At 42.4% G+C, this 24,359-nt stretch overlaps 1 protein-coding gene across 1 annotated transcript; it reads right to left on the bottom strand.

Moving 5' to 3' along the window:
- Window positions 1-16,295: 16,295 nt before the first annotated feature.
- ATP23 (ATP23 metallopeptidase and ATP synthase assembly factor homolog) lies at window positions 16,296-24,117 on the bottom strand. The gene is given in 8 exon segments (XM_086610488.1): window positions 16,296-16,734; window positions 17,713-17,796; window positions 22,607-22,668; window positions 22,671-22,701; window positions 22,703-22,744; window positions 23,041-23,122; window positions 23,231-23,290; window positions 23,964-24,117. Coding segments are annotated over 8 exon segments (591 nt in total). The 5' UTR covers window positions 23,990-24,117; the 3' UTR covers window positions 16,296-16,530.
- Between the last annotated feature and the right edge of the window lie 242 nt (window positions 24,118-24,359).

Below are 24,359 nucleotides of genomic sequence, written 5' to 3'. Positions count from 1 at the left end.
TAAAAAGACAAATCTCTTTGGTTACTTGAATTCTGCCTATGATCTTTTTTCCTTCTCAGTAATTAATGTTGCTACACTAGAAGTTTGTCTGCAAGCAAAGGAAAACACATCTTCTATGTAAAGCCAAGAATCTGCTCAAACACCATAACAGTGTAATCCAAGAAACATTACTGGGTTTAGATCTAATTATTGCAGAAACAGGAAGACTACTTTACTATTGGAAAAAGTCTCTAATATTGTTATTATTAATAATAACAACAACAAAACCAGCAACAACAACGTTTTTATGCACTTAGTTTCTGCTCCTTTTCCTAGTGTTATAAACACCCTTCCCCTGCTCCTGCAGGTCCTGAGGTCAGTGGTTTCAGCCTGGTGGCAGTGGTGGGTGTTAGATGAGTGTCAGTATCCAGAGTCCTTTGCTGGGAGGAATATGATGTTCATGGTGGTGATGTCCTCTTCCTTGCTCTCTGATATACTTGGTGAATTTTACATGTTTGCTAACACATTTTTATGCTTTGTTCTTTCTCCACCAATCCAAAGGTCCACATACAGCCAAATTTAGTATATATGGTGCATTTTAGCTATGTTAGGATACTATTTATTTATTCTCTATTACACCTAAAAGCAATTTTGTCCAGCTCTAGGCCTTCCTTTCTTTAGCTGACCAATGGTGAGTTGTTTATAGCCGTGGGGTCTCCAGTGCCAGCATAAGCCTATTGCTTACCATCCCATGACTGTCCTCCTCTGTGCTGCATCCTGTGTCTCACTTCTCAATGCCGCTGCTGTCCTACCAGGCTGATATTTCTGTATACTATGTCCTTATGGCAGTCATAAACACCTTGTTCTACATGGAACAAACTGCTTATCATTGTTATCTCAATAAAACTATGATCATACTGTACAAATACAAAGGAAAGTAGAACAAATTAATAGCAACCATCCAGTCGTTAGGAAATGCTGTTAAAGCTAATCCAGGTAAAACAAACCAGTTCAGACAGGGCGAGCCTGGAACACCTCTGTCCTGAGCCTGGCAAACTCTATTCAAAGCCTGTGGCCAAATATCAGCAATGTCAATACTGTACAGCAGGAGTACAAGCTCACAGAGTTAAGTGCGTGTTTTTCAACTATAACTACATCTCATGAAATCATCTCACCAGATCTTATTTTCACTTTGTGCCACAGCCATTGTCTCAGATCATTATATCATTGTATCAGACTGTATTGTAGCATTGTATCAATTCCCCTGCTGAATTACTGTCTGCCAAACTTTCGCACTATGGATTTTAACAGAGCTCTTCTGACCAGTGTTGCAAAACGTATACTGACCTAACATACCCTGTTGCTACTTGGAGTTTCTTGTCTGTCTCCAACATGCAGCTGTGAGAGACCTGTCTCCCTGATACTGCATCAACTGGGGCTAGAAATCTGCACAGTAAAGCCAGGACAGATACTCCAGGCAACCTTAGGAAGAATTAAAGAGGAACTCATGTGGGGCGGAAGTAGGACAGAAAAAGGGATTAAGGAGATTTTAGGAATGTGGCAGTAGGAGGAGCAGGAGGTGACGAAGGACTTCGAGCTCTCAGGAGAGAAAGAGACATGATCTGCAAGAAGGGAGCTCAGTGTCTCTTACATAGGAGGGAGAGAACTTGTGAATGTAGAGGTTAACAACATGTTCACCTTCTGCTTTGCAACCATATCACTGCGAGAAGTATTGGGGCAATTTACATACCAGATGCCTAATAATCTTCATAAAATGGGTAGATGAAATGTCAGATTTCAGTTCATGTACATGAACTGTAACAAACTCTACAGATCTACTCAATACCTGAAACATAACAGATTTCCTCTGGCTAGCACTAACCCTCTCTTTATATCTCTCAAGCACTGGTGAATGTAAGAAATGTATTTACTTTCAATCTTAAAACTGTCAGGCAGTAATAATTCTAATCTAAATATACAAGGATCGAGTAACTACTTATGGAATGTGTTCTATTGGTGTTGCAGAAACCATTCGCAGTTTACAATGTTCCAACAAACGCAACAAGAGGCTGTGCTTGTAGACCATAAAAATGAAGTAGAAACTTAAGACTGCTACGACGAATTTGAGCTATTGATATCAAATCAATCTTTAACCTAGCATCACCTAGAAAGTGATTGTAACATTTTTATTATAAAGTCTAGATATAGCAAAAGTTTTGCACAGTTTGATATCTAGAAGTGAAAACCATAATTCTTTAATTTACTTTGAACAACATTTTTATTTTCCATCTAAAACCAGCCGAAATGTGCAAGGATTTATCTGCCTTTAAAAGTAGCTTTGAGCAACAGCAGTAATCCCTTCTTAGATGGAGAACACTGAAGCTACCTGTAAAACAAATTGCATTTTCCACACATGACAAGGCAACTCAGTATAATGGAACCCAGGTGTTAGACTAATTTCTAATTTAACCGTAAATGAAGAAAAGAAAAATATTAATCCTCAATGCAAGTTGTTGTGGTATTACAGAATCCATCATAATGAAGAAATGACCCCACTTTGCACAAAGGTTAACTGTACAAATGGTACTGCATTGACAAAAATGTTAATGAGTTTGTGTGGCAGCAGGTAAGCAAGAGCTGGCAGAAGGAAACTATTGTGATAGGCAGATAATTACAATGGAAGTCATGTCTTTGGTAATGACTAGAATTCACATCACATATCTTTTCAGTCACAGTACAATTTCGCCGGCTCTGTTTATGGTAATCTATGGGATTATTTGACAGCAAGGTGACACTTTGACTTTGGAACCAATTTCTTTCACAGACAGCACAATTACTGATATTGTGACATTCAATTAGATACATCACTGCTGTATAATTTTGATTTTAGGAAATATATAAATATAAGGTATATTGTTCATCAGTACATTAAATTCTTTGGTTCTTGATTCAGGTTTCATCATACTGAATTCTTTGATCTTGCTAATGTGTAGGAATCAGAAGAATTTTAACAGCTGTGAGTTTTTAACCATTCAACTGCAGGATTAATAAAGAAAAAGGAAAAAACATGCATTTCAAATACATAATTGGCTTCAGGTTAAGGAATACAGATTTCCAGGCAAAACTAATCTGTTATAAACTCTACCACATAACAACAAGTATGCAATATACTTTTTGAAAGGGAATTCTCTGACGTTAGTTGCACGTTATGTAATATCCTAGGTCAAATCCCCAACTAATCTATTTACCTCAATCTCACAAAACAGCTACAAACAAGAAAATATTCAGATGAAAAATAAAATATGTGTCACTCATTCTTCCCTTTATGGAGGGAATGTAAAAATAACAGGGAGAGGACAAGACTGACAGCAAATGTGGTGAGTAGCTCCTGAAGTTCCACCATATTCACGGTCCACGGCAATACGCACGGTCATACTGTGAGCGTTTCATTGCAAGGCCAGAGACGACAGCACCCCATCCATTACTTGCATGTAGGTAAAAACTGTTCTACATTTGCAAGTGATAAAAGATGTACTTTGGCAAACAGACAGCTGTTTTTAAGAAAAAGGCCTTCTGTTTGAAATTCTTCAAGAAATGCTTTGTGCAAACAAACTTTGGCTTCTGGGATGTTCATCAACACTTTTTCCATGTGTTTCATGTTCACGTTTCAGTGCCTGAGCTTGTGTGACCGATCACCTGAAGCACATTTTGTTACTTCAGTTCTTACAGTGGCTGACCTAATCTTCCACAAGCACCTTATCTAAAATCTCCCTTGTTTCATAAAGTTATATCTTTACAAACATAGCACTGTTAATTAGAATTTCCTGGGAAAAAGATTAAAAAAAAAAGTAATAGAAGAAGAGGTATGAATACATCAGAAGCAAAAACTTGTTTAGAAGAAAAAAGAATGTCTACAAATACATTGTCTTACTATTAGAATAGCTCTTGTCCTACTAGTGATTCTTTTCCCCCTTGATGTAGGTTTTACAAGTTTGTATATCCACCTTCTTTGTAACTCTGAATCTGTGTGAAATTTTCATTATTTTGCAATATGGAATCTAAGTATTAATCAAAGAACAGCACTAAGGAACAATAGCCGCTCTTACTCTGCATGATGTCTGCATCATTTCTTCCATTCAATTTAGGTGTAAACTTTTATACTGAAATTGGATTAGAAAAGTTGGCTTAGGTAACTTACTTGTAGTTATGATGTGGAAAAAAATAATTTGCTATCAGCATCCTATTATTTCCACTTCTGCTCAGTAATTTGTGACTTGAATGAACAAAATCTAAGGCTTTAATGGGATGAGGATGCTGCTAAGATTTGTTAGAGCAATCACATTTTCTCTCTCCAAGGAGACAAGTCACAATCATAGCGATCTTAAATTTTTAGAGTGGTTTTTGTGCCAACAGACCCTCAAATGCTTTAAAAACTTGACAAATTACATACAGGAATCTTAGCATTCACCACTGAATGTCAGCAGCTTCTGTTGTGAAAGGTTTTTAACAACGCACAGTAAAGTCTAGTTCACTTTAGGACAAGATATGACTACTATAAAGCAGGAAGAGTCTCAGCAGACAGACAATAACACTTCAAATGGAAATGCAAAGAGACCACTGAAGTTAACATACTACTTAGGAAGCGTGGCACATCGATTTAACAACCTCGCTTTTGTGTTTTGAGAGGACCATACATCCAATAACTCATTGAGCAAGTCCAAGTGCACTTGATGCACTTAGAGTACAGTTCTTCAAGGTGCTGAGTACTGTGGTTCACAAGACAACAATGGTAAGTCTGTAAAAATGGCATGATTAAATGTAAGTAAGTGCTTAAGTGCTTTACTGATCAGAGCTTCCAGAGCTGTATAAAAGAGTCTGTGTGCCTGAGAGCCAGACTTCACATCTTGAGAGCAGAATTCCTGAAGGAGAGAAACACAAGCAGTGAGAGGGGTTGGTATTTTTCACTGGCACAGTTTACAAGGACAGAAATAGATAATCCCCCTCAAAATCCTTTCTTTCACCATTTCCTTGAGAATTTGCTTTATAAGGCTACAGCTGAAGAGGACAAGGGGTCTGTTGAAAAAAAAAAAAAAGACTACAACATATCAAAAGAAATTTAGACAAAACATAGGTCCCTAAAAACTTCTACCCAGTTGTTAACCTGACTGTATAGACACCTCTGGTGCTACAGTGAAGATTGTGCAAGAGGGAGGTCTACTGTAAGCACTAGTTTAAGAGACATCTCAGATGCAGGCACATGTGACTGTGGACTGATAGCTGCTACAGCCACGCTGCTGAAGGTGAGTGGTGATGGAGAGAGCAGGCAGCAGTCTGATGAGACTCTCAGGTGATAAGGAGCATGTCCAAGGATGCTGAGGAAGCAAGAAGGAGGGTCACCACAAGGAAGGGTGGTTATGAGTAGGAAAGTCTGTTATCCTAGTGTTCTCCTAAAGTTCACCCACAGGTGCCTTAGCCACCTCGAACAACCTCAGATCATCTGTCCTCAGATACTCTGCCTCTGGGACCACAACTGCTGCATTTTATGTCAGCATTTGGATTAGAATTAGGTTCTTTATGTCAAAAATGTCATGCAAGTTGACAATTAACATGTCTGTCGTGGTTTTAGGCTGATCCAGCAACTAAAACTCACACAGTCTCTCCTTCTCCAGTAAAGTGGAGAGGAGAGAAAAAAAAAACAAAGGGGCTGAGGGTTGAGACAAGAACAGAGGGAGCACCCACCAACCATGGTCCTGGGCAAAACAGACAGGGCTTTTCTCAAAGCAAAACAGTTTATTGATGATTACTTAGAAGGACAAAGGGAAAAAAAACCCGATTACTCGAGAGGACAGAAAGAAACAAAACCAAATCTTAAAACCGACACCTTCCCCCCCCCTTTCCTTTTCCTCCCGGCTCTACCCGCCTCCCCCCAGCAGCACAGGGGGCAGGGACTGGGGGAGTGCAGGTCAGTTCATTCCGTGCTGTTACTGCTGCTTCTTTCTTAAAGGAGAAGGAGTCCTTACACCCTTTTCCCCTGCTCCAATGGATCCCCTACCCACGAGGAAAAATCCACAAACTTCTCCAACGTGAGTCCAGCCCACTGGAAACAATCCTTCCCCACAGATTGCTCCAGTGTGGGCTTTACCACAGTCTCGGGTACTTAGGGAGCTGTAGCCACTCGCTCCGGCGTGGGTCGTCACGCAGACTCCAGATGCCTCTCTGCCTTGTCGTGCACCCCAACACGACCATCCTCAGGCTCAGGCATCTTCTCCCCACGGGCTGCGAGTGGGTCTCTGCTCCACCGAGGCTGTCCTGGTTGCAGGGGGGCCGCCTGCTATCTCACCATCAGCCACAGGGGAAACTCGGCTCCGGCACACCTCCTCCCGCTCCATCCTCACTGACCTGCTGTCGATGCAGCTGTTTCTCTCAGATCTCAGTCCTCTCCAGGTGAACTCAGCCCAGTGGGCACCCCGGGAGTGGGGTGCCTCCGAGTTCCCCAGCTGGCTCTGCCGCCGCCATCCTCCGTGGGCAGCGCCGGCCCGACGCAGGCAGCTGCCCGGCCGGGAGCCAGGGAGCGGGGGCAGTGCCCTCCTCCCTTCTCTGCTCAATCCTGGGCGAAGCACCTTTTCTGGTTCCTTTGTCCTGACTTAAATAGGGCAATTCGCAGAGGCGCCCTATTGGCTCAATCCCGAGGGGGATGGCAGTCTGATCTGGTGGCCAGAACTAAGCCTAACCCGGTTCCAAAACCAGGGAGGTCGCAGGGAGCAAAACCCCTCTCCTGCCACCAGAACCACCCCCCCTCCACATCAAACCATGACAATGTCTCAAAAAGCATCTACAAAGGCCAACATGGCAAGACAAAAGCAACCTAATCTCATAATACTGATTTTGAGTACTTCCTAAAGTCAAATCTAAAAGAAACATTAAAGGAAGTGTTGACATTTACTTTTTTCCAGGTTAAGACACACTCTTTAAGACTGTAGCACTGCACATGCAGTAGGTGTCTTACTTCATGGTGATATTTGCAGTGTGCAAGCTACATGCTCGGCCTGTCTGGAAGGTGTTAGTGGATTTCTGGAAAAGGTCTTCAGAAAATCCCACTTTCTACCTGAGATAGGCAATAAAAAAGGATTGTTAATACCACAATTCCTAAAAATCTACTCTTATCAAGGACTCAACTACCCAGGATTCATTGAGTGAACCCAGGAAGGCTTCCTGAGCCCCTATGTCTGAAATACAGAGAATTTCTTCCTCTCTAAGCAAAAGTCTGAGAGGGTTTGAACTCAGACTTCCCATCTGTCAGGGAATGTCCTATCAGACTACTGGTACTCTGAAGAGAAAGAAAGCAACACCCTTGATATCTTTTTTTTTGCACAAAGTAAAAGTACATGGGAATTAGAAAGAGTTGAAGTAATAGCCAGTCCTCATCAGTTAGTGGCTGTCAGACAAATTCACTCTATTGGAGACACCCAAAGAGTAGAAGGAGGGGGCTGTTATGTTAGAGCTGGCCTTTTAAGTCTGCTCTTACCCAGTAGTCAGAAAAAGGAATCAAGATGGAAATGTGTGCCTGTGACCTTCTTTTCTTGTATTCCCAGTCCTACAGATAATTAGTCTCCTACTCCTAGTACCAGATCTAAGGCAGCAGGCGTGAAACCTGAGGGTAATATATATTCTGTGATACCCAGGAATGCTTCTCAGATCCCATAAATGAGTATTCAGCCCTGCCAGGAGTTCAGCTCAGTTTCAGCAGGAGCTGGCTGGTAATCTCTGCTCCCTGCCACGGTTCCTATGCTAAAGAAATGTGTTCCCAAATGGTTTCCCAAAAGAATTTCAGCAGAGTCTCAAATCAAGAGACTAAAGTCTGGCAGACCATCAGCTGGCACTGACAACAGTTCAGCGTGGATGTGGGGAGCGTGAGGGCAGCCAAGGAGGACAGTTGTAGGAGACAGGGTGTGGGAGGAGTGTGGGAGAAGCAGGCAAGATGTATACACATGCCAGTACATATTCATGGGCATATGACCAGAGGTGAGAAGGAAGCTCTGTATAAACAGCACTGGCGGGAAGGGGATTCACTTTCTCATTCACAGTCTGCTCCTGGGAACTCCCACCAGACCAGAATGAAGTGATCATCCACTGCGGTGGGATTAGGAAGCAGAAATTGAAAGAAGACATTGGGTTAAAATACCCCTCATTCTCACACACGTAACAGCAGATGGGTTCCCCAGGTACAATTTCATTTCCCTTCTCCCTTGTGTGCATTGGAGATGCACAGTGAGAGGAAGATGAGGTAACTAGTAATGAAAAGAGAAGAAGAAAGGACATCCTTTACTCGCACACACACACATGTGGGAGAAAGTTGAAGAGGAGAGAGGGACAGGTGTAATGTGTTCACTGAGAAGAAACTCCCTCAAACAAGGAGAAAAAAGCAGGATGAGAATGGAGATGAAGGAAAACCATTCAACTGTGAAGCATTTTGGGGAGGTGGGTGTGCTTGAGGCTGCTTGGCTTTGCACTGGGAAGGAGGGAAGGGAACTAACTGAAGTTACTGGGTACCTGCTCTCTCTGCAGCCATTGCCCTGTCCAGATGTCACCCATGGACGTTAATCTAGCAAGCACTTCAATACTTTTTACTTAGCATTCAGAAAAGCAGGAGCTGAAACCAAGATCTCAACATATTGATTCCTTACCCACCAGCACAGAGTCCTTTGTGCATGCTCTTCTCCTCCTTTTTCTTATTTCTATCTTCTTTTCAAGGAAAGTGAGTGCAATGGTTTCACTCTGTCCCAAGCTCTGAATAAATTTCTCACGTTCCATTAAAGAATTACAACAAAAAAAATGTACTGAATGAAAAGATGATGTAAATCTTTATTTTCTAGTTTTCTTTTTGATCAGGCTTACAGGCAAGCCAAAGGATGAATGCTGGTTAGTGAATTTGGGTGGAGTTCTGGTGGATAATCACCTCTTGATCCTGAACTCTTCATTTCTAGCAAGAGGTAAGGGTTCCTGCATGCGCCCTGAAAACTCCTGAACTCTTCATTATATCAGAGTTGGATTTTTCTGCTTATTTATGATTTTTGTTGGGTTTGCTTACAATTCTTATTGTTCTCTAAAAGAGTTTGAAAAACTACAATCGACACGTGAAAGCTCCTGCGGTAACTGGCACACATCCATGCAATCATGAACTAGGTATTACAAACTTCAAAAATAGTTCTGCCAAGGAACTATTCAGTGAGGTAAGTCATGGCTAGTGTTTCTTCTCTAGGAAAAAAACCCCACACAATACCTAAAGGCTCTCTGTTAAATTACTCTCCTTTGTGAAATTATATTTCTTTACTCTTTGGACAATGATGCTCTTTTTCTCTTTTTTTTTCAAAATCTTTCAGACAGAAGTGACAAAACAAAAATGTAGTGGAAATTTAGGCATGAGGAATAAGGAATTGAGCTAATGTAATTTGCATGACTCTGATTACTGATGATGGGTTTTTACAGCTTGACGTTTTGGTCTGCCACATGCACCCCAGCATTTATCTAACTGTCCCTGCAAACACAGTCACGCTCCAAAACCAGCACAGATGGCAAAAGTATTTCCATAATAGGTTTTGAGGTGGTCTTACAAAGGAAGCAAATATTTCGCAGAAGCAGAACAATGTGACTGAAATATGTTTAATTTAAAACCTATTTTAACATTAGAGTTATGCAAATTTGATTAAAACACAGATTTAAATCGAAACTGAACTGCACACTGAGCAACAGCTGTGATGGTCTGCAGGTGGCTTTCCACAGCACCACGCTGTTTCATGCTCCTTCAGCTCCCTCTGCTGCTTAATGGATTCCCATGTTTTTTGTCTTTGCAATGAGCTCTTACTCTTTTTTTTTTTTTTTTTAATTTCTGTTTTGACAAGAAAAAACGATGTGGCTTAAAATTGCACCTAAAGCAATGAAATGATTACTCGAATTGATAAACATTGTGTGCAAAGTTTCATGTAATTATTGTCCCTTCTTTTCTCAGGGAAAGACAACAAGCCCATTAGACTCTTCTGATTGCTTTCTGATGACTCGTAGTGCATATGTTCTGCCATTACAATCTGACTTAGCGTAACTGGACTGTATCTGTTGCTTAAGTTGACGTTTCCTGGTTATGCAATTTTATTTCATATTGATCATTTTTTAACATAGTTATGCCTTTATATAGCTCAGTGTACTCTTTATTACCAGTGTCTCTTTCAGATGTCTCTGGAAAACTTTCTTTCCCAGATTTTGATGGTGTTCATCTATCAAGAATGCTAAAGAAAAGAAGCAGCAGCTTGCATGCGTGTACACTCTAATCTTTATTGCCGTATTTTCCACTTCTAAATAGACTTGACAAAGTTTATCCCAGATAGCAGACAACTGTGTATATTCAGCATGTTGGTCAAAAAACAATATAAATGCAAACTACACAAACACACACACATTCATTAAAGTAGAAGTTCGGTTAATAAGTTACAATGAAGGGAAGGAATTATCTGCCAGAATGTGTGTGAGAAGTATTATAAAAAACTCAGCATCATACATCATACTGACTAAAATGGGGATTTGAAAAGCAGTAAAGGTTAAGGGAATATTAACACACAAGATTACGCTGTTCCAAAGCATCTCTGATCCTCAGGGAATTTTAGAAAACCCAGAAGGTCTATCTAGATTGCATCAAAGATGGGAAGCTTAGAATTCAATGTGTAATTTTCTCCATAGGTATGTAGGGTATTATATCCATTTTTTCCTGTTCAGATATTCAGCCATGCGGTTATGTCAGTCACTGTTGGAATTACGCCAAGACAATAAGATTATGAAATCTCCATTTGAAATTCTGCAAAACTATTGAAAGCGCAGGTTTCGGCAATCTTGGCCTAGACATAACTTCCTCCAAGACAACTGTCCGAGGGATCTGCATTAATGCTTAGCCCCAGAAGCAATGGTTACACGTGGGTATGTATTGTGTCTAACCCGGGAATAAACGCAATCCACCCATTGTCCAACACGAACAGAACCACTCAGACAACCCAGGCTTGATCAGATCTCTCAGGTACTGTTTGGATGCATTGCTTTGTCATTTGTGAGGAGAGTGCTTACATTTGAATCTTTTCAAAGTGTTTGCTGCTGTTTGGGAGATGGCGACATGCTGCTGGCCCTGCTCCGGGGACAGGGGAAGTGGCTGTCTTTGCTATCACCTTCTTCATGCAGCCTGTTCTTGAGTGACACCTTAGGAACAGGCCCATTGAACTGGAGACTAATTACATGACTGAATACTTCTCAGGAGGACATTACAGAATGACGGTCAGATCCAAAGGATGCAGGCATGTGAAATAAGTAAGTGGATTGCAGGAGCCCAAAGCTGAATTCAAACAAGAGTCCCTCAGAGGATGCCTAGTTCTGGAGGTACTTGGGAGTACTGTCTCGTTCCAGTCTTAGAGTCTGCCAGGCACTTGATATCTGTGCATGTCCTGACCTTCCCTTACCTGAGCAGTTCAGTGCCTCACTTCTGCCCAAGTCTCACCAGAGTGTCTGCTGCTCCACAGCAGCCAAATCTAACAGTTACATATCTGAAAAAACTTCATACGCTGACAGTCCCATTGTCACAAAATATATAGGGACACAGAACAGGAGAAGGCAACACTGATCATCGTGCCTGGTCCTCCATCACCAGAGACAACCAGAAGAGCATCAATTCAGGGCATAAAGGACTGAAGCCAGAAAAGCTTTCCCATGGCTGCTCCTTCCAGGTCTGCTTTTCTCACCAGCCACTCTGTCCCAGTGGTCACTATGGGCTCCCTGCTAACACCCCAGTGCGCAGGGTGGCTCTTCCTGCACAGCCGTAATCGCCTGCTTCAGAGCCCATATCAGATGTTATTTCTGAGGACCAGACTCACGCAGCCTTGCCACTGTCACAGCTCAGCTCAGCACTGGACTTGTCACGCAGGACTCTTCATTCAGAGCAGTAATAGCAGACTGCAAACACAAAGCTATGCTCTAGTGCCTGCACAGCACAAAATAGCGTTCAGCTGCTCAGTAGCTTAAATCCAAAGAACGTATCAACATCTTTTTATTATGTGCATTTTATTAAGTCCTTATATATTATATCACACTGTTTATCCTGTTTATAGTCTCCTCCAGGCACTTCTGCTCTGCTCACACCTACACACACATGCAGACACCAGCCATTAGCAGCATTGCTATGTTCCACTCATGCTATATATTGTTACATGTGAACATCTTCTTTCACTCAACACCACACATGACTGGTGCAGACCTTAGCTAGCCCTTTAATCTAACCGCTTCCCTATCCACATTTTATCCAGTTTCTCATTCCTTCAGTAGGACAGCTACAGTAACTAACATACTTCTTCAAGCCTTCAGAGCATTGCTTCTGTCTTGATACTACAGAGTAAGGAAAAAGTATCAGTCACCCCTATCAAATTAATCAAGGAAAATTTCCTTTCTGATGCCAAATTCGGTGATTAGTTTAATCCTGAACATGTGAGTAAAATACACCAAGGTGGCACTAAAAGGGTTTAAGTTCTCAAATCCATCAGCTCATTCTAACATAACCTTATTCAGGCTATCACTGCAGCCTCCCAGTGCTGCAGGGGAGGACAGCGAAAAACTGGAAACCACAGTTATCCATCTTCAGGAGTGGGGAGAATAAAAGAGGCAGAATATCTCTTTCCTTTACAAACTTTGCCAATGATCAGGAGAAATCCTGAAATACAGGATTGCTACAGCAGAAATAAAATGCAAATAAAAGTGCACACACAGTAGTCTAGTTTCAATTCATCTTTTTTGGAGAACTAAAGGATTTTTTAATGTTTCTCATTCTGGGATCAGCCTTTTCCCTAAATTTTCATCACCGTTTGTCCTGGGTTGGGCTGGGACAGAGTTAGTTTTCTTTTCAGTAGCTAGAATAGCGCTGCGTTTTGGATTTAGTATGGGATTTGTTATGAGAATAATGTTGGGAGCGCACTGGTATTTACAGTTTGTGCTGAGATGAGGACTTTTCAGCTTCCCATGTTTTCCTAGTGTGCAGGAGCACAACAGGCTGGGGGCAACATGGCCAGGACAAAGCGCCCACAACTCCTAATTTAGGATTTTAACTTAAATTTAGGATTGAGGTCCAATGGAATATTCCATATCAGGCAACATCATGCCCAGTATATAGATGAGGGTGGGCCGAGAGGTTTGACTCTCCGTCTCTCTCAAACTCTCGGAGTTCTCTTGCTCTCTCTTGCTCTCTTTTCAGATCTCTCTTTTCAGGCCTCTTGCCCTTCCAGGATCGCAGTTTCGGGATCACTTGTTGGGAAGGGACAGGTGTTGGTCACCAGGTGGTGAGCAATTACACTGTGAATGACTTGTTCGTATATATTATTATAATTATATATATATTTTTGTATATTGTTATTACTATTTTAATCATTATTACTTTTAATTTTGTTTTGTTTCAATTATTAAATTGTTCTCATCTCAACCTATGAGCCTCCTTCCTTTTTTGCCTTTAATTCTCTCCCTCATTCCGCAGGTTGGGGCGGGGAGAGCGGGCAAGTAGCATTTAGGTATCGGCCGGGTTAAACCACACCACCATTAGGAACAATGCATGTTCCTTGTCCTCTATCTCATTTAGAATACCTTTACTCTTCTGATGCTTATATGCCATCTTCTAATTTCCTATTTAAATTAATCATGACAATTTTATAACTGTTCAACCTTGTATCATGACTAAATTCCCTCTCCCAATATACTTACTCCACAATACACTTCCACTCTCATCCAATTTTCCTCGCTTTCTTTCCAGATCTTGTTGGGAGACAGAACTGAGGAAAGCAAAATGCACAGCACCAAAGAAAGCAAGAACAGAACCATAAAATTGTGGCCCTGTGATAGGGACATTCTCTTGGGAGCGGGGTGAGTGAGAACCTGGGCTGCAGGACCTGGGTGTCCAGGTCTCCCGAGACTGCTTTTGCATTTTACAATGACCACAGAACAAATAAAATGCCTGTATGTCTGCAGCTATTTTTCCAAGTGATTAAGCCTGAGCTTGGATCAAACTGCAAGTTTGCACGGCGACCTTACATGCTAAGCCTATCCAGGTGGCATTCTACTGCTATTTCCAGGTAGTTTTAACTCAACAAGTAGCAGAGCAGAGAGGTTTTTTGCCTGACTGAATTCAACGTGAACAAAACGTGATTGGCAGACTCTTGTGATTAGGGCCCAAGTTCCAGGTACTCGACCTGTCATTACACCTACAGCAACAAATTAAATGTGCCTGGAATGGTTTTCTGATACTTAAGGTAAGTGAGTAGAACAATTCACATCATCGATATTTCCAAACTTTTTAAATCTTCAGAGTACACGTATGCAAATGATCTAGCTGAGATGTTCCCAAGCCCACGTTGATTCTTTAACCATGTTTGGGGCTTACACACAGTAAGGCCAGGCATTAGTGATGTGCCCCAGGTTTCAGTATCAGGGCCAATGCTTTTTTAACCTGTTCATTAACAACTTAGAAGACTGGAGTAGTGCAACTTCTCCAAGTTTGCAGACAACACAACACTGGGTGAAGTGGTTGGTACATCAGAGGTTTGTGCTGCCATTCAGAGAGACCTCGACACGGCAGAGAGGAACTCCATTAAATTCAAAGGGATATGCCAACTTTTCACCTGAGGAGGAACAACCACAGGTCCCAGTACCCAACATAGACTGACCAGCTAGCTGGAAAGAAGCTTGGCAGAAAAGGCCCTGGCAGTGCTGGTGTACACCAACCTGTAAGCAAGCAGCACAGCCTTGCAGCAAACAAGGCCAACAGCCTCCTGAGCTGCATTAGGAAGAGTGTTGCCTGCAGGTTGAGGGAGGTGATTTTCCACTCTGCTCAGTGCTGGTGAGACATCAGGAGTGCTTGGTCCAGTTCTGGGCTTCCCAGTACAAGGCAGACATGGACGTAGCAAAGTGAGTCCAGCAAAATGCCACGAAGATGATAAACGGACCAGAACATGTGACCTACAAAGACAGACTAAGACCTGGGACTCTTCAGCCTAGAGAAGAGAAAGTTCAGGGAGATCTTATCAATATGCATAAATACCTGATGGGGCCAGGGCAGAAGTAGAGAAGACTGAGCCAGTCTTCTCAGTGGTAGTCAAGGAAAGGACAAGAGGAAATTGGCACAAAGTGAAACACAGGATACTCCATTTACACACAAGGAAGAAAAAAACCCAAACAAACCTGCAAGGGCAATCAAACATGGGAACAGGTTATCCTGAGAGGCTGTAGAGTCTCTGTCCTTGAAGATATTCAAAACCCAACTAGACACGTTCCTCAGTAACATGCTTTAGTTGACCCTTCTCTGTGTAGTGTGCTCGAAACAGTCAGCAGTATCTCCAGAGGTCCCTTCCCACCTCAGCAATTCTATGCTTCTGCAGCTGTGAACAACTTCACACAGGAAAACTGACATCAACACCACTACTCAGATCTTGACATCCTATGAAGTTAAAAGCCTGTCTAAAATGTTTTGCACTTTGTATCAAACAGTAACAATCAGGGCACCATTTCATCTTTTGTGGAACTAATTTCCCACTGAAGTCTGGATCCAGTAACTGTTACAGTTGCTATGCCTACAAACCTCTGACTGGGGACCCACATTTCCATTGTGTCAGTGAACTGTACCTGTGGTTGAATCGCATCTTTAATTTAAAGAAAGAGAAGAAAACATGGTTCTCTTGCATCCATGAAAACAATTATAATACCTTATATTTGGAAATAACGGAGGAATGAGACAGCTTCTCTCAGACTTGGGATGAAGCTAGCAGCTTGCATTCCTCAGACGGACTTACCCTTAACAAGTACAGGAAGAAGACCATAAGCTACACCAATACTTTGAACAAAGCTCAACCTGGTGGACAGACTCTCACCAACACTTATCTAGCTTGTAGGTTTGATCTGGTAAGCAGAACTGTCAAATTTGTAAAAAGCCAAAGGGTTTTATGTATCTGTAAAGTTAACATTAGATGAGCAGGAATTCCAAGAATTTCAGAAGGTGCTCAAAACCAAATGTTAGTTTATTACATTTTGGCTTTAGCCATAGTCATTAAATTGAGACCTAAGAGCTGTAGTTCAGGTGCCCGTGTTTTAAAATGGAGTGATGAAGATCATCACTGTGTATCATGATACACATGACTCTGTATCAAAGATGGTGGAAATATAAAGATTATACAAAAATATTTATTATATAACAACAAAACTTCTAGAAACTAAGTCCTAGTCAGACCAAGTAGAATTAAACGTGTATTGAAATTATTTGACAAGTTATTTGGTGTACTAAATTATCTTGCTGGAATAACAGGTGAGGAAACTCAGTTTTTAGCCTTGTTTGTTTACTTTGTTTACTTCCATGGAAGTTGGCTCCTGGAAAAAGTTTACAAAATTGATACATTTGATAGAATTGACCTTTCCACCAACACTATGTGCGCTGACTGTAACTCCAGATGTTACAGAACAACCAGACACTAAGATAATTTTTCACATTTTTTTTCTTTACAAATTAGCATTATAGCGATCTCTGTTCTGAAAGTCTCTGTAAGCACGTTTTGCATCTGCTTTACTGTGCGGGATTCTTCCAAAAGGTTCCAGATCATTGAAGCAGGCATCAAAAACTTCATCCACAGCTTTTTCTGCCGTTTCTTTGCTAATTTTTCTAACAGCCAGAATGGAACGAATTGCTCTGTCTCGTACACAAGTCTAAAGTGGGAATTAAATAAAAAAAAAAACAAACAAAAAAACAAACTGTCATTATTAGTATAAATACTTTTTTCCAGGTTTTGTAAAGTATTAACTCCTATTGCACATGCAATTATTTTGTATCACAGAAGAGCCAAACACTGCCTGTAACAAGCATTAAAGTACACTTTTGTTCCATCCTATGTTAACTATGTGTTTCAGTTTTCCATGTGCAAATAAACCCTTAGATCAGTAAAAGACATTCCTTAGAACAGGAATTAAAATACAATTTGGCATTTGTTGTAGGTATCAAGTATTTGTACAACTTGACTTGCACACAAGAGAAAATACATCAGAAAGAAACAGACATAAATACCAGTTAGTACTTTTTCAGTTGAAAAGCTATAAAACATAAAGAAACGACTCCTTTACCGAACTTCATTTTGATACCTCTCTTTATAGTAACTTTTGCTTACCTAGTCTGTCTACTAAAAGATAAAAAAGATGTAAACATCTCCAGCTACAAGCTAGCTGCCACTCTAATAACTTGGGACTCAACCCATAGTCTTCACTACTATCAAAAATATAATTTCTGTAAGACTTAATGCACTTGGTTATTTAGAACCTTTGTCATTCTCCTTCCTCCCATTTTCAAAGACTTTTTAGAGTTTTACTCACTTACAGTGTGTAAGGTATTCCCCTCATATTTCCTGCAAACCCTGTTTTTTGTTCGTTTCTTATTAATCATTCATTATCAGTGGTAATGCTCTATGATGTGACTAAGCATTCAGTAATTTCACCCTAACAAAAATAACAAGGTGGAAAAAAACCATCATGAATCATTAAAGGTTATTAAAGGTTAGTTAAGAGAAAAAAGCAAAGCCATAGCATCTACTTCTTTCTCTGATGTTTTCAGCTAAGAAAGTGTACAAGGCTGAGATCAAGTAGGTAAAGATGGCTCATAACAAATCAGTAGACTTTAACATCTACAGTCTTTACCTGATGGTGTCCTTTTAATCCAAATTTAAACCTGGCTATTTCATTCATCAGTGTACAGTCTCCACTGAGATTAGCAGCTCGAATCTATTGAGAAAAAAAAAGCCACATGATCAGAGAAACACATGAAAAAACCTAAGTCAAAAAAGCTGTAACAGATATTTTTCTTCAGTATCTTTGTGATGACTGCTTGCAGAGAATATTCCCAGGGCCACTTCTACTTATTAAGTACATATTAGTCTTTATATCCATGCTCAGCCTCAATAAACTGCAAAGTATTACTATAGAACCTATAAGTTTCTCCAGGGACCAAGTCTCACGTATTCCCAAATCTTAAATGAATGAGCAGAAAAAATTGGTTTATACATATATATATACACACACACATAAACACACACACATATACATGAACTGCTGAAAGAGCATGGAAGGTAATATTCTCTCCAATCGACATCAGAAGCTGATACAAGAGTCAGGAGGAAAGGCAGATACCTTCCACAGACTAGAGCTGCAATACCCAGAAGAGCAGTAACCCATCTGCTTTAGGAAAAGCCACATTGAAATGAGTATGTGTGTTTTAGCTTGTTAACTGTCTCATCCTGTACATTGTAATTTCTTTTGTCTGCCAACTGTTCCACACTCTAACCTCTTCGTTAGGAAATATAACTAAAACTAGATTTCCTATAATTAAGTACCAGAGTGAGAATAAACACATGGAAATTATGAAATCTAAGAATTAAAAAGCTGACAATAGAAACTGTAAACACCATATAATAAAACAAGTATCAAAAGACCTGAAACAACAAATAAGCTCAACAAGAGCAAGAACAAGCACAATCTTGTTTTACATATATTCTCTAATTTTATGTTTGAGGCTTACATGTTTTATTCTGCACTGTGCTTAGATTAAAAAAAAAATAGATGATAGCTAGTAATTCTGAATTATTGTATTGAGTTTACATGACAAGATGTTGGCAGCAAAGGGCCATCATGGTTTATGTTGGCAGCTAAAGCCACCACGAGGTCGCTCGCTCACTCCTCCTCCATGACGTGGAGAGGAGAAAAATGTAACAAAAGGCCTGAAAGTCGAGATAAGAACTGAGAGGAGATCACCCACAAACCATGGCCCCGGGCAAAACAGACTTAGTTTAAGGACAAATCAGTTTAATTCATTAATAGTTCATTCAGACAGGATGACAATGGGAAGTTGCAGGTCAGTTTGTCACACATTGTTTTCTGCCCCTCCTTTCTCAAGGAGGAGGACTCCTTTCACTCTTTTCCCCCGCTCCAGTGGATCCCCTCCTCATGGACAGTCTACAGATTCTCCAATGTGAGTCCTTCCCCGCAGGATGAAATTCTTATCCATCAGATTGCTTCAGCGCAGGCTTCTCCCCCACAGAGTCATGGCTTCTTAGGGAGCTGCCATCTGCTCCGGTGTGAGGTTCATCCACGGGCTTCAGATGTCTCTCCAGCTCGTCATCACCTCCAGCAGCCTACGGAGACCATTCTTTACAACCTCTTACAGGCCACGGCACCTCTGCTCCAGCGTGGGGCTCTCCAACAGCTCACCGTTAATCTCCACAGGTGACAGGGGGGGCTGCTACCGATCTCACCACGGGCAGCAGGGGAATCCCAGCTCTGGCACACCTCCTCCCGCTCCATCTTCACTGTTCTGGTGTCTGCGTGGCTGTTTCTCTCAGGTCTCGTTCCTCTCTCCATTGCAGCCGTGCCGGGCCTTGACAAACCTTGGCAGCCCCAGCAGGATGAACTCCACCCAGTGAGTGCCTCGGCAGCCGGGCGCTTCGGAGCTCTCCAAGCCGCACTGCTGTGGCCATCTCCAGCTGGGCAGTGGTAGCCCAGCGTGGGCAGCCTCCCGCCAAGGAGCCAGGCCCCCACCTCTCCCTCTCTTCACTGAAGGGGTCCGAGTAGGTTCAGGCTCCTTTGTCCTCATGTTAAAAGGGCATTCACAGAGACGATGATTGGGCTCAGCCCTGGTCTGAGGGGATGGGGGAGTCCAACCTGGCCACAGGCGATCCAACTGGTTTTGGAGCTCAGGAAGTTTTTTCACAGTTACTTAACAAGGGCCATTTCTGCAGTCCCTCCCCTGCTACCAAAAGCTCATCACATAAACCCAGCACAGGGGACCGCCAGGATGGCTTCTGTGAGATGGGACAAGGGGCTGCCCCCATGTGAGACAGAGTCAGCTTCAGCTGGTTCTAAAACCGACTTGTTATTTGTCAAAGCTGAAGCCATCAGCGATGCCAGTGATGACATAAGAAAGGATAAAAACCACTACATGGCAAGAGTGAGAAAAACATGAGATAAACAGCCCCACAGACATTAAGATCAGCGAAGAATCTCAGACCAGAGAGTCCCCTGGCATTTGTGAAGAAGACCATGGTGACACAGGTTGTCTCCTGGCAGGCTGTGAAGGAACACAGTGGAGCAGATATCCATGCTGCAGTGCAAGGAGGACTCCACATCAGAGCAGATGGACATGACCTGAAAGAAGTTGCAGCCCATGGAAGGAACTGTGGCACATGGGGGACACACTGCTGGAGCAGTCCTGGCCTGTACGTCATGGAAAGGATCCAACCTGGAGCAGGTCTTGGAAGAAGAGCAGCCCATGGGAAAGACCCCCATTGGAGCAGTTCATGAAGGACTGTATACTGTGGGAGGACCTCACACTGGAGCAAAGGAACAGCATGAGGAGGAGGTGAAGCAGAGATAAGTGTTATGAACGGATGGCAGCCCCCATTCCCTGTGCCACTTTGTGGGGAATGAGTTAGAAGTCAGGAACGAAAGAGCAAAGTTGAGCCTGGAAAGAAGGGAAGTGGGGGAGGGGATGTATTTTTAGTTTTATTTCTCACTATCCTACTCTATCATTAACAGGCAAGAATTAAATTAATCTTCCCCAAGTCAAGTATATTTTGCTGATGATGTAACTGGTGAGTGACCTCCATATCCTTATCTGATCCACGAGCTTTTTAATTTTATTGTTCTCATCCCTGTGCTTGCTAAGGCCGGGGAACCAAGAGAATGGCTTGGTGGGATGCCTGCAGCCAGTCAAGGTCAACCCTCCCCGCTCCATCCAGTTATCCAGAATGGCCGAATGGATTTACAGATACCACATAAGGTTACTCTCCTTAAGTTTTCACCCATAAAAGATAAGGTAATATGTGACTGTGACTCTCTTCCACATCAAATATGAATTCAATAATAAATTAAAATTAATTTTTATGAAATCTGATTTGCTCTGCACCAAACTCAACATTTCAGTTCCCTCATATACTGTTTATAGGTGAAACCTGTGCACATCTTAAATCTGGAATCAAATATGTTCTCATTAGAAACAAACAAATAGAAAAACACATACCCCCCAAAAAAAAAGCCCAAAACAAAACCACAAAACCCAAAGCCACTATAACATTTTTTATATAATTTTATATATTTTCAAGAAACAGTTTAATTCACACAGTCACAAGAATGTACTTTCATATTATTAATCACAAGGGGTTTTCTGTGGTCAAATGATATAGATTACATCAGAAACCAACTAAAAGCATGTGAATACACACGACTCGTGCACAAGAGGAATCTTTACTAACCTGTTCTCAGTTTAATCTCACCTCCTAATGCATCAATTTTTAAGGCCTTTCAAGCAGCAAATTCCTATGTCCTCTGAAATGGACATGGAGTCATAACTAAAATGCACTATGAGCAACGTGACAATTAATGAAAAATATGTATTACAGGAAAAGATAAGTTTGTTATTAACCAAAAAAGTCTAAAAAAAAAAATAAGGTTACCACACTACTGTGACAACTACCCAACATACCAAGATTGGCAGGGGAGAAAAAGAACTCTATAAGCATTTGATTAATGTGTGAATTTGTGTTCATCTCCAACTACTCTCTGTCCTGGTTTTAGCTGGGACAGAGTTAGCTCCTCTTTTTAGCAGCTAGAAGAGCTCCGTGTTTTGGTTTTACTCAGAGGCTCGCTCTGAGAAGAATGCTGATAGTGCACTGATGTTTATAGCTGGCACTGACGTCTCAAGGACTTTTCAGTCTGCCGGGTTCTTGCCAGTGTGCAGGAGCACAACAGGATAAGGGGGGAGCATAGCTGGGACAAGGGGTCCACGACTCTCCTTACGATTTATGCCTGAACTTAAGACTGAGGGCCAAACTGGCCAATTAGTATTACATATCATGCAGCGTCATGCCCAGTATAAAAGTGAGGGCTTTTGCCCTTCCGGGACTCTCACTTTCGGGTGCTCAGATTGTTTTCTCTCTCTCTCTCTCTCTCTCTCTGTCTTGGGGCCTCCTGTTCGTCCGGGACTGCGGTATCGGGATTTATCTGTTTCGGGATTGCAGCTTCGTAACGAGACAGGCCTCGGTCAAGGGGTGGTGAGCAATTACACCGTACATCACTCGTTTGCATATGTTTATCCTTGTACATATCTGTATATATATATATTGGTAGCGGTAGTAGTAAACTGTTCTTATCTCAACCCTCGGGTCTCTTCTCTTTTTCCTCTTTGATTCTCTCCCTCATCCCTGAGGTGTGGGAGGGTGAGAGGGGACTGTGTAGGGTATAGTTGCCAGATCGGCCTAACCACCCACACTCTCATTTATTAATAATCACCTCTTGTTATGGTTACACTCACAGCAACCACATTCTACTTAGTATGACCCTGATTTATTAAAATTTGTGAAAACTAACTATTTGTTTTCTGAATGAAACTGTCTAGGGTGACTTTGACAGAAAGGACAAAATGCAATTAACGGCATTAAACCACATGAAGTCTGTGTAACAGCGTGCCTATTTAAACACTAAACATCCCTAATAACAAGGAGTAATTAATATAATGACAATGTTAGCAAGCATTTTAACTTACCTCTGAACATGCTAAGTGCTTGACATTTTTAAACCAGTCGACATGTGCACGACAGTGATCAAGGCATGAATCAATTCATGTGTGACCACTCGGTTTCATATGGGATTGGTGACGAATGTTGTTCTGACACAGAACAATCTGTAGAAGAAGAAATATAGGTAGTCCCTTTCACCAAGTTTCCCCCCCGACTCCCTTATTTCTCAAAGACCTAGCACTCATCACCTACAGCATTTAGACTTTTAGATCAGTGGTTTTCAGCATTCACAGCCTCATCATTCTGCAGTGTACTAGTTTCCAATAGCATGGAACATCTTTCATTTATCTTATTTTCATGACTTTAAACTCTGATACAAACATTAGTAGGCTTAAGTAAAAAAAACACTAAAAAACCCAAACTGTGGTCCTTTGCAAGTGGGACGATGTCCAGTGCCTACCTGAGATGTGGCAGAATCAAAACCTCCACTGACACAGCCGTCACAGTTTTCACAAGAAAAGTGCCGGTCATTGAAGACAGTGCTGAAAGGCCCAAACAAACAAAGTTATAGCGAAAAATTTGAAAAAGACCAGTAACTCCATATAGCACTGATGTTACAACACAGAAAAAAGACAAATTAGTTTACATACCAACCAGACTGCTTCATAGCCTCAAGAAGAAGTTGAGCATATGGATCTAGAAAAACATTGCTGCAATCAATTTCTCTAGACAAAAGTTTTGAAAGTCATTCATAATGAAAATATAAAGACAGTCAAGGAAAAAAAAAGAAGAAAAGGAAAAGCACTACACATGCAATGCAACTGGCATCTGTTGCATTACAGCTCAAGGTATGTAAAGCGATATAGAATCACGATATATGCAAAGGTATTCAGGAATCAAGCCACTTCCGACATTATTTTGTAGTAGTAGACATAAAGAGAGTAGCCTATAGTGACCACCGTTTTCAGTAACATTCACAGCCAACATTACGTAGTGAAAAGAGCACAAATGGAACCAGAAATTGACAAATCCTCTCAAATTTTCAAGAGAAAGAAATAGGAAAAAAAAAAGCACACAGTCACTTTTGAGACTGTATTTCTTTGTCTTAACCAAAAATCACCGTGTTTATCAAGCAGCAGTTCCACCCCGCCCCCTGCTCGGGCCCCGTCTGGCCGCTCTCGGGGGGAGGGGGGTGGGGAGCGCGGCACAGCGGCAGCGCAGGGACAGCAGCTCCCGCCCCGAGACCCCGCGGCTCCAGGTCACCGCGGCAAGCGACGGCAGGCCGTGCCAGCGGGGGACACGGGTGTCCCCGGTCCCACCCGGGGCGCCCTCCGCTGCACCAGGGCCGGGCCTGGGCCCGCCGGGAGACGGGGAAGCGCTTACTCCGTGTCCAGGGTCATCCTCAGCATCAGCTGGCACTTGTTGTGGAAGGTGAAGAGGCTGCGGACCAGGAAGCTTTGCGGCTTCTTGTTCCGGTCCGGGAAGAGCCCGTAGCCGAAATCATCCTCCTCCTCCTCCCTGCCTTCTGCTCGGGCCGCGGCGGATCCGCCTCCCCGTGCTCCATGCCCGACCGCCGCCACCGCCCCGCCCTTCGCCGGCCGGGGAGGCCGAAGGGCAAGGGGCGCGGCCAGCGCCAATCAGCGGGCCGGCTCCCCGACACGTGAGGCGGAGGGGGTGTGGCCAGGCCGCGCGCAGGGCCGCGGCTCGTGAGGCGCATGCGCTGTTTGCTCCCGCTGCTCCCGCTGCTCCTGCCGCCGCGGGGGCCGCCGGGGCCGCGGC

This window comes from Tauraco erythrolophus, chromosome 4, assembly GCF_009769465.1.
Source record: "Tauraco erythrolophus isolate bTauEry1 chromosome 4, bTauEry1.pri, whole genome shotgun sequence".
NCBI lineage: Eukaryota > Metazoa > Chordata > Aves > Musophagiformes > Musophagidae > Tauraco > Tauraco erythrolophus.
The sequence above is the reverse complement of the archived record's forward strand: the minus strand, read 5'-3'. Positions and strand labels throughout refer to the sequence as shown.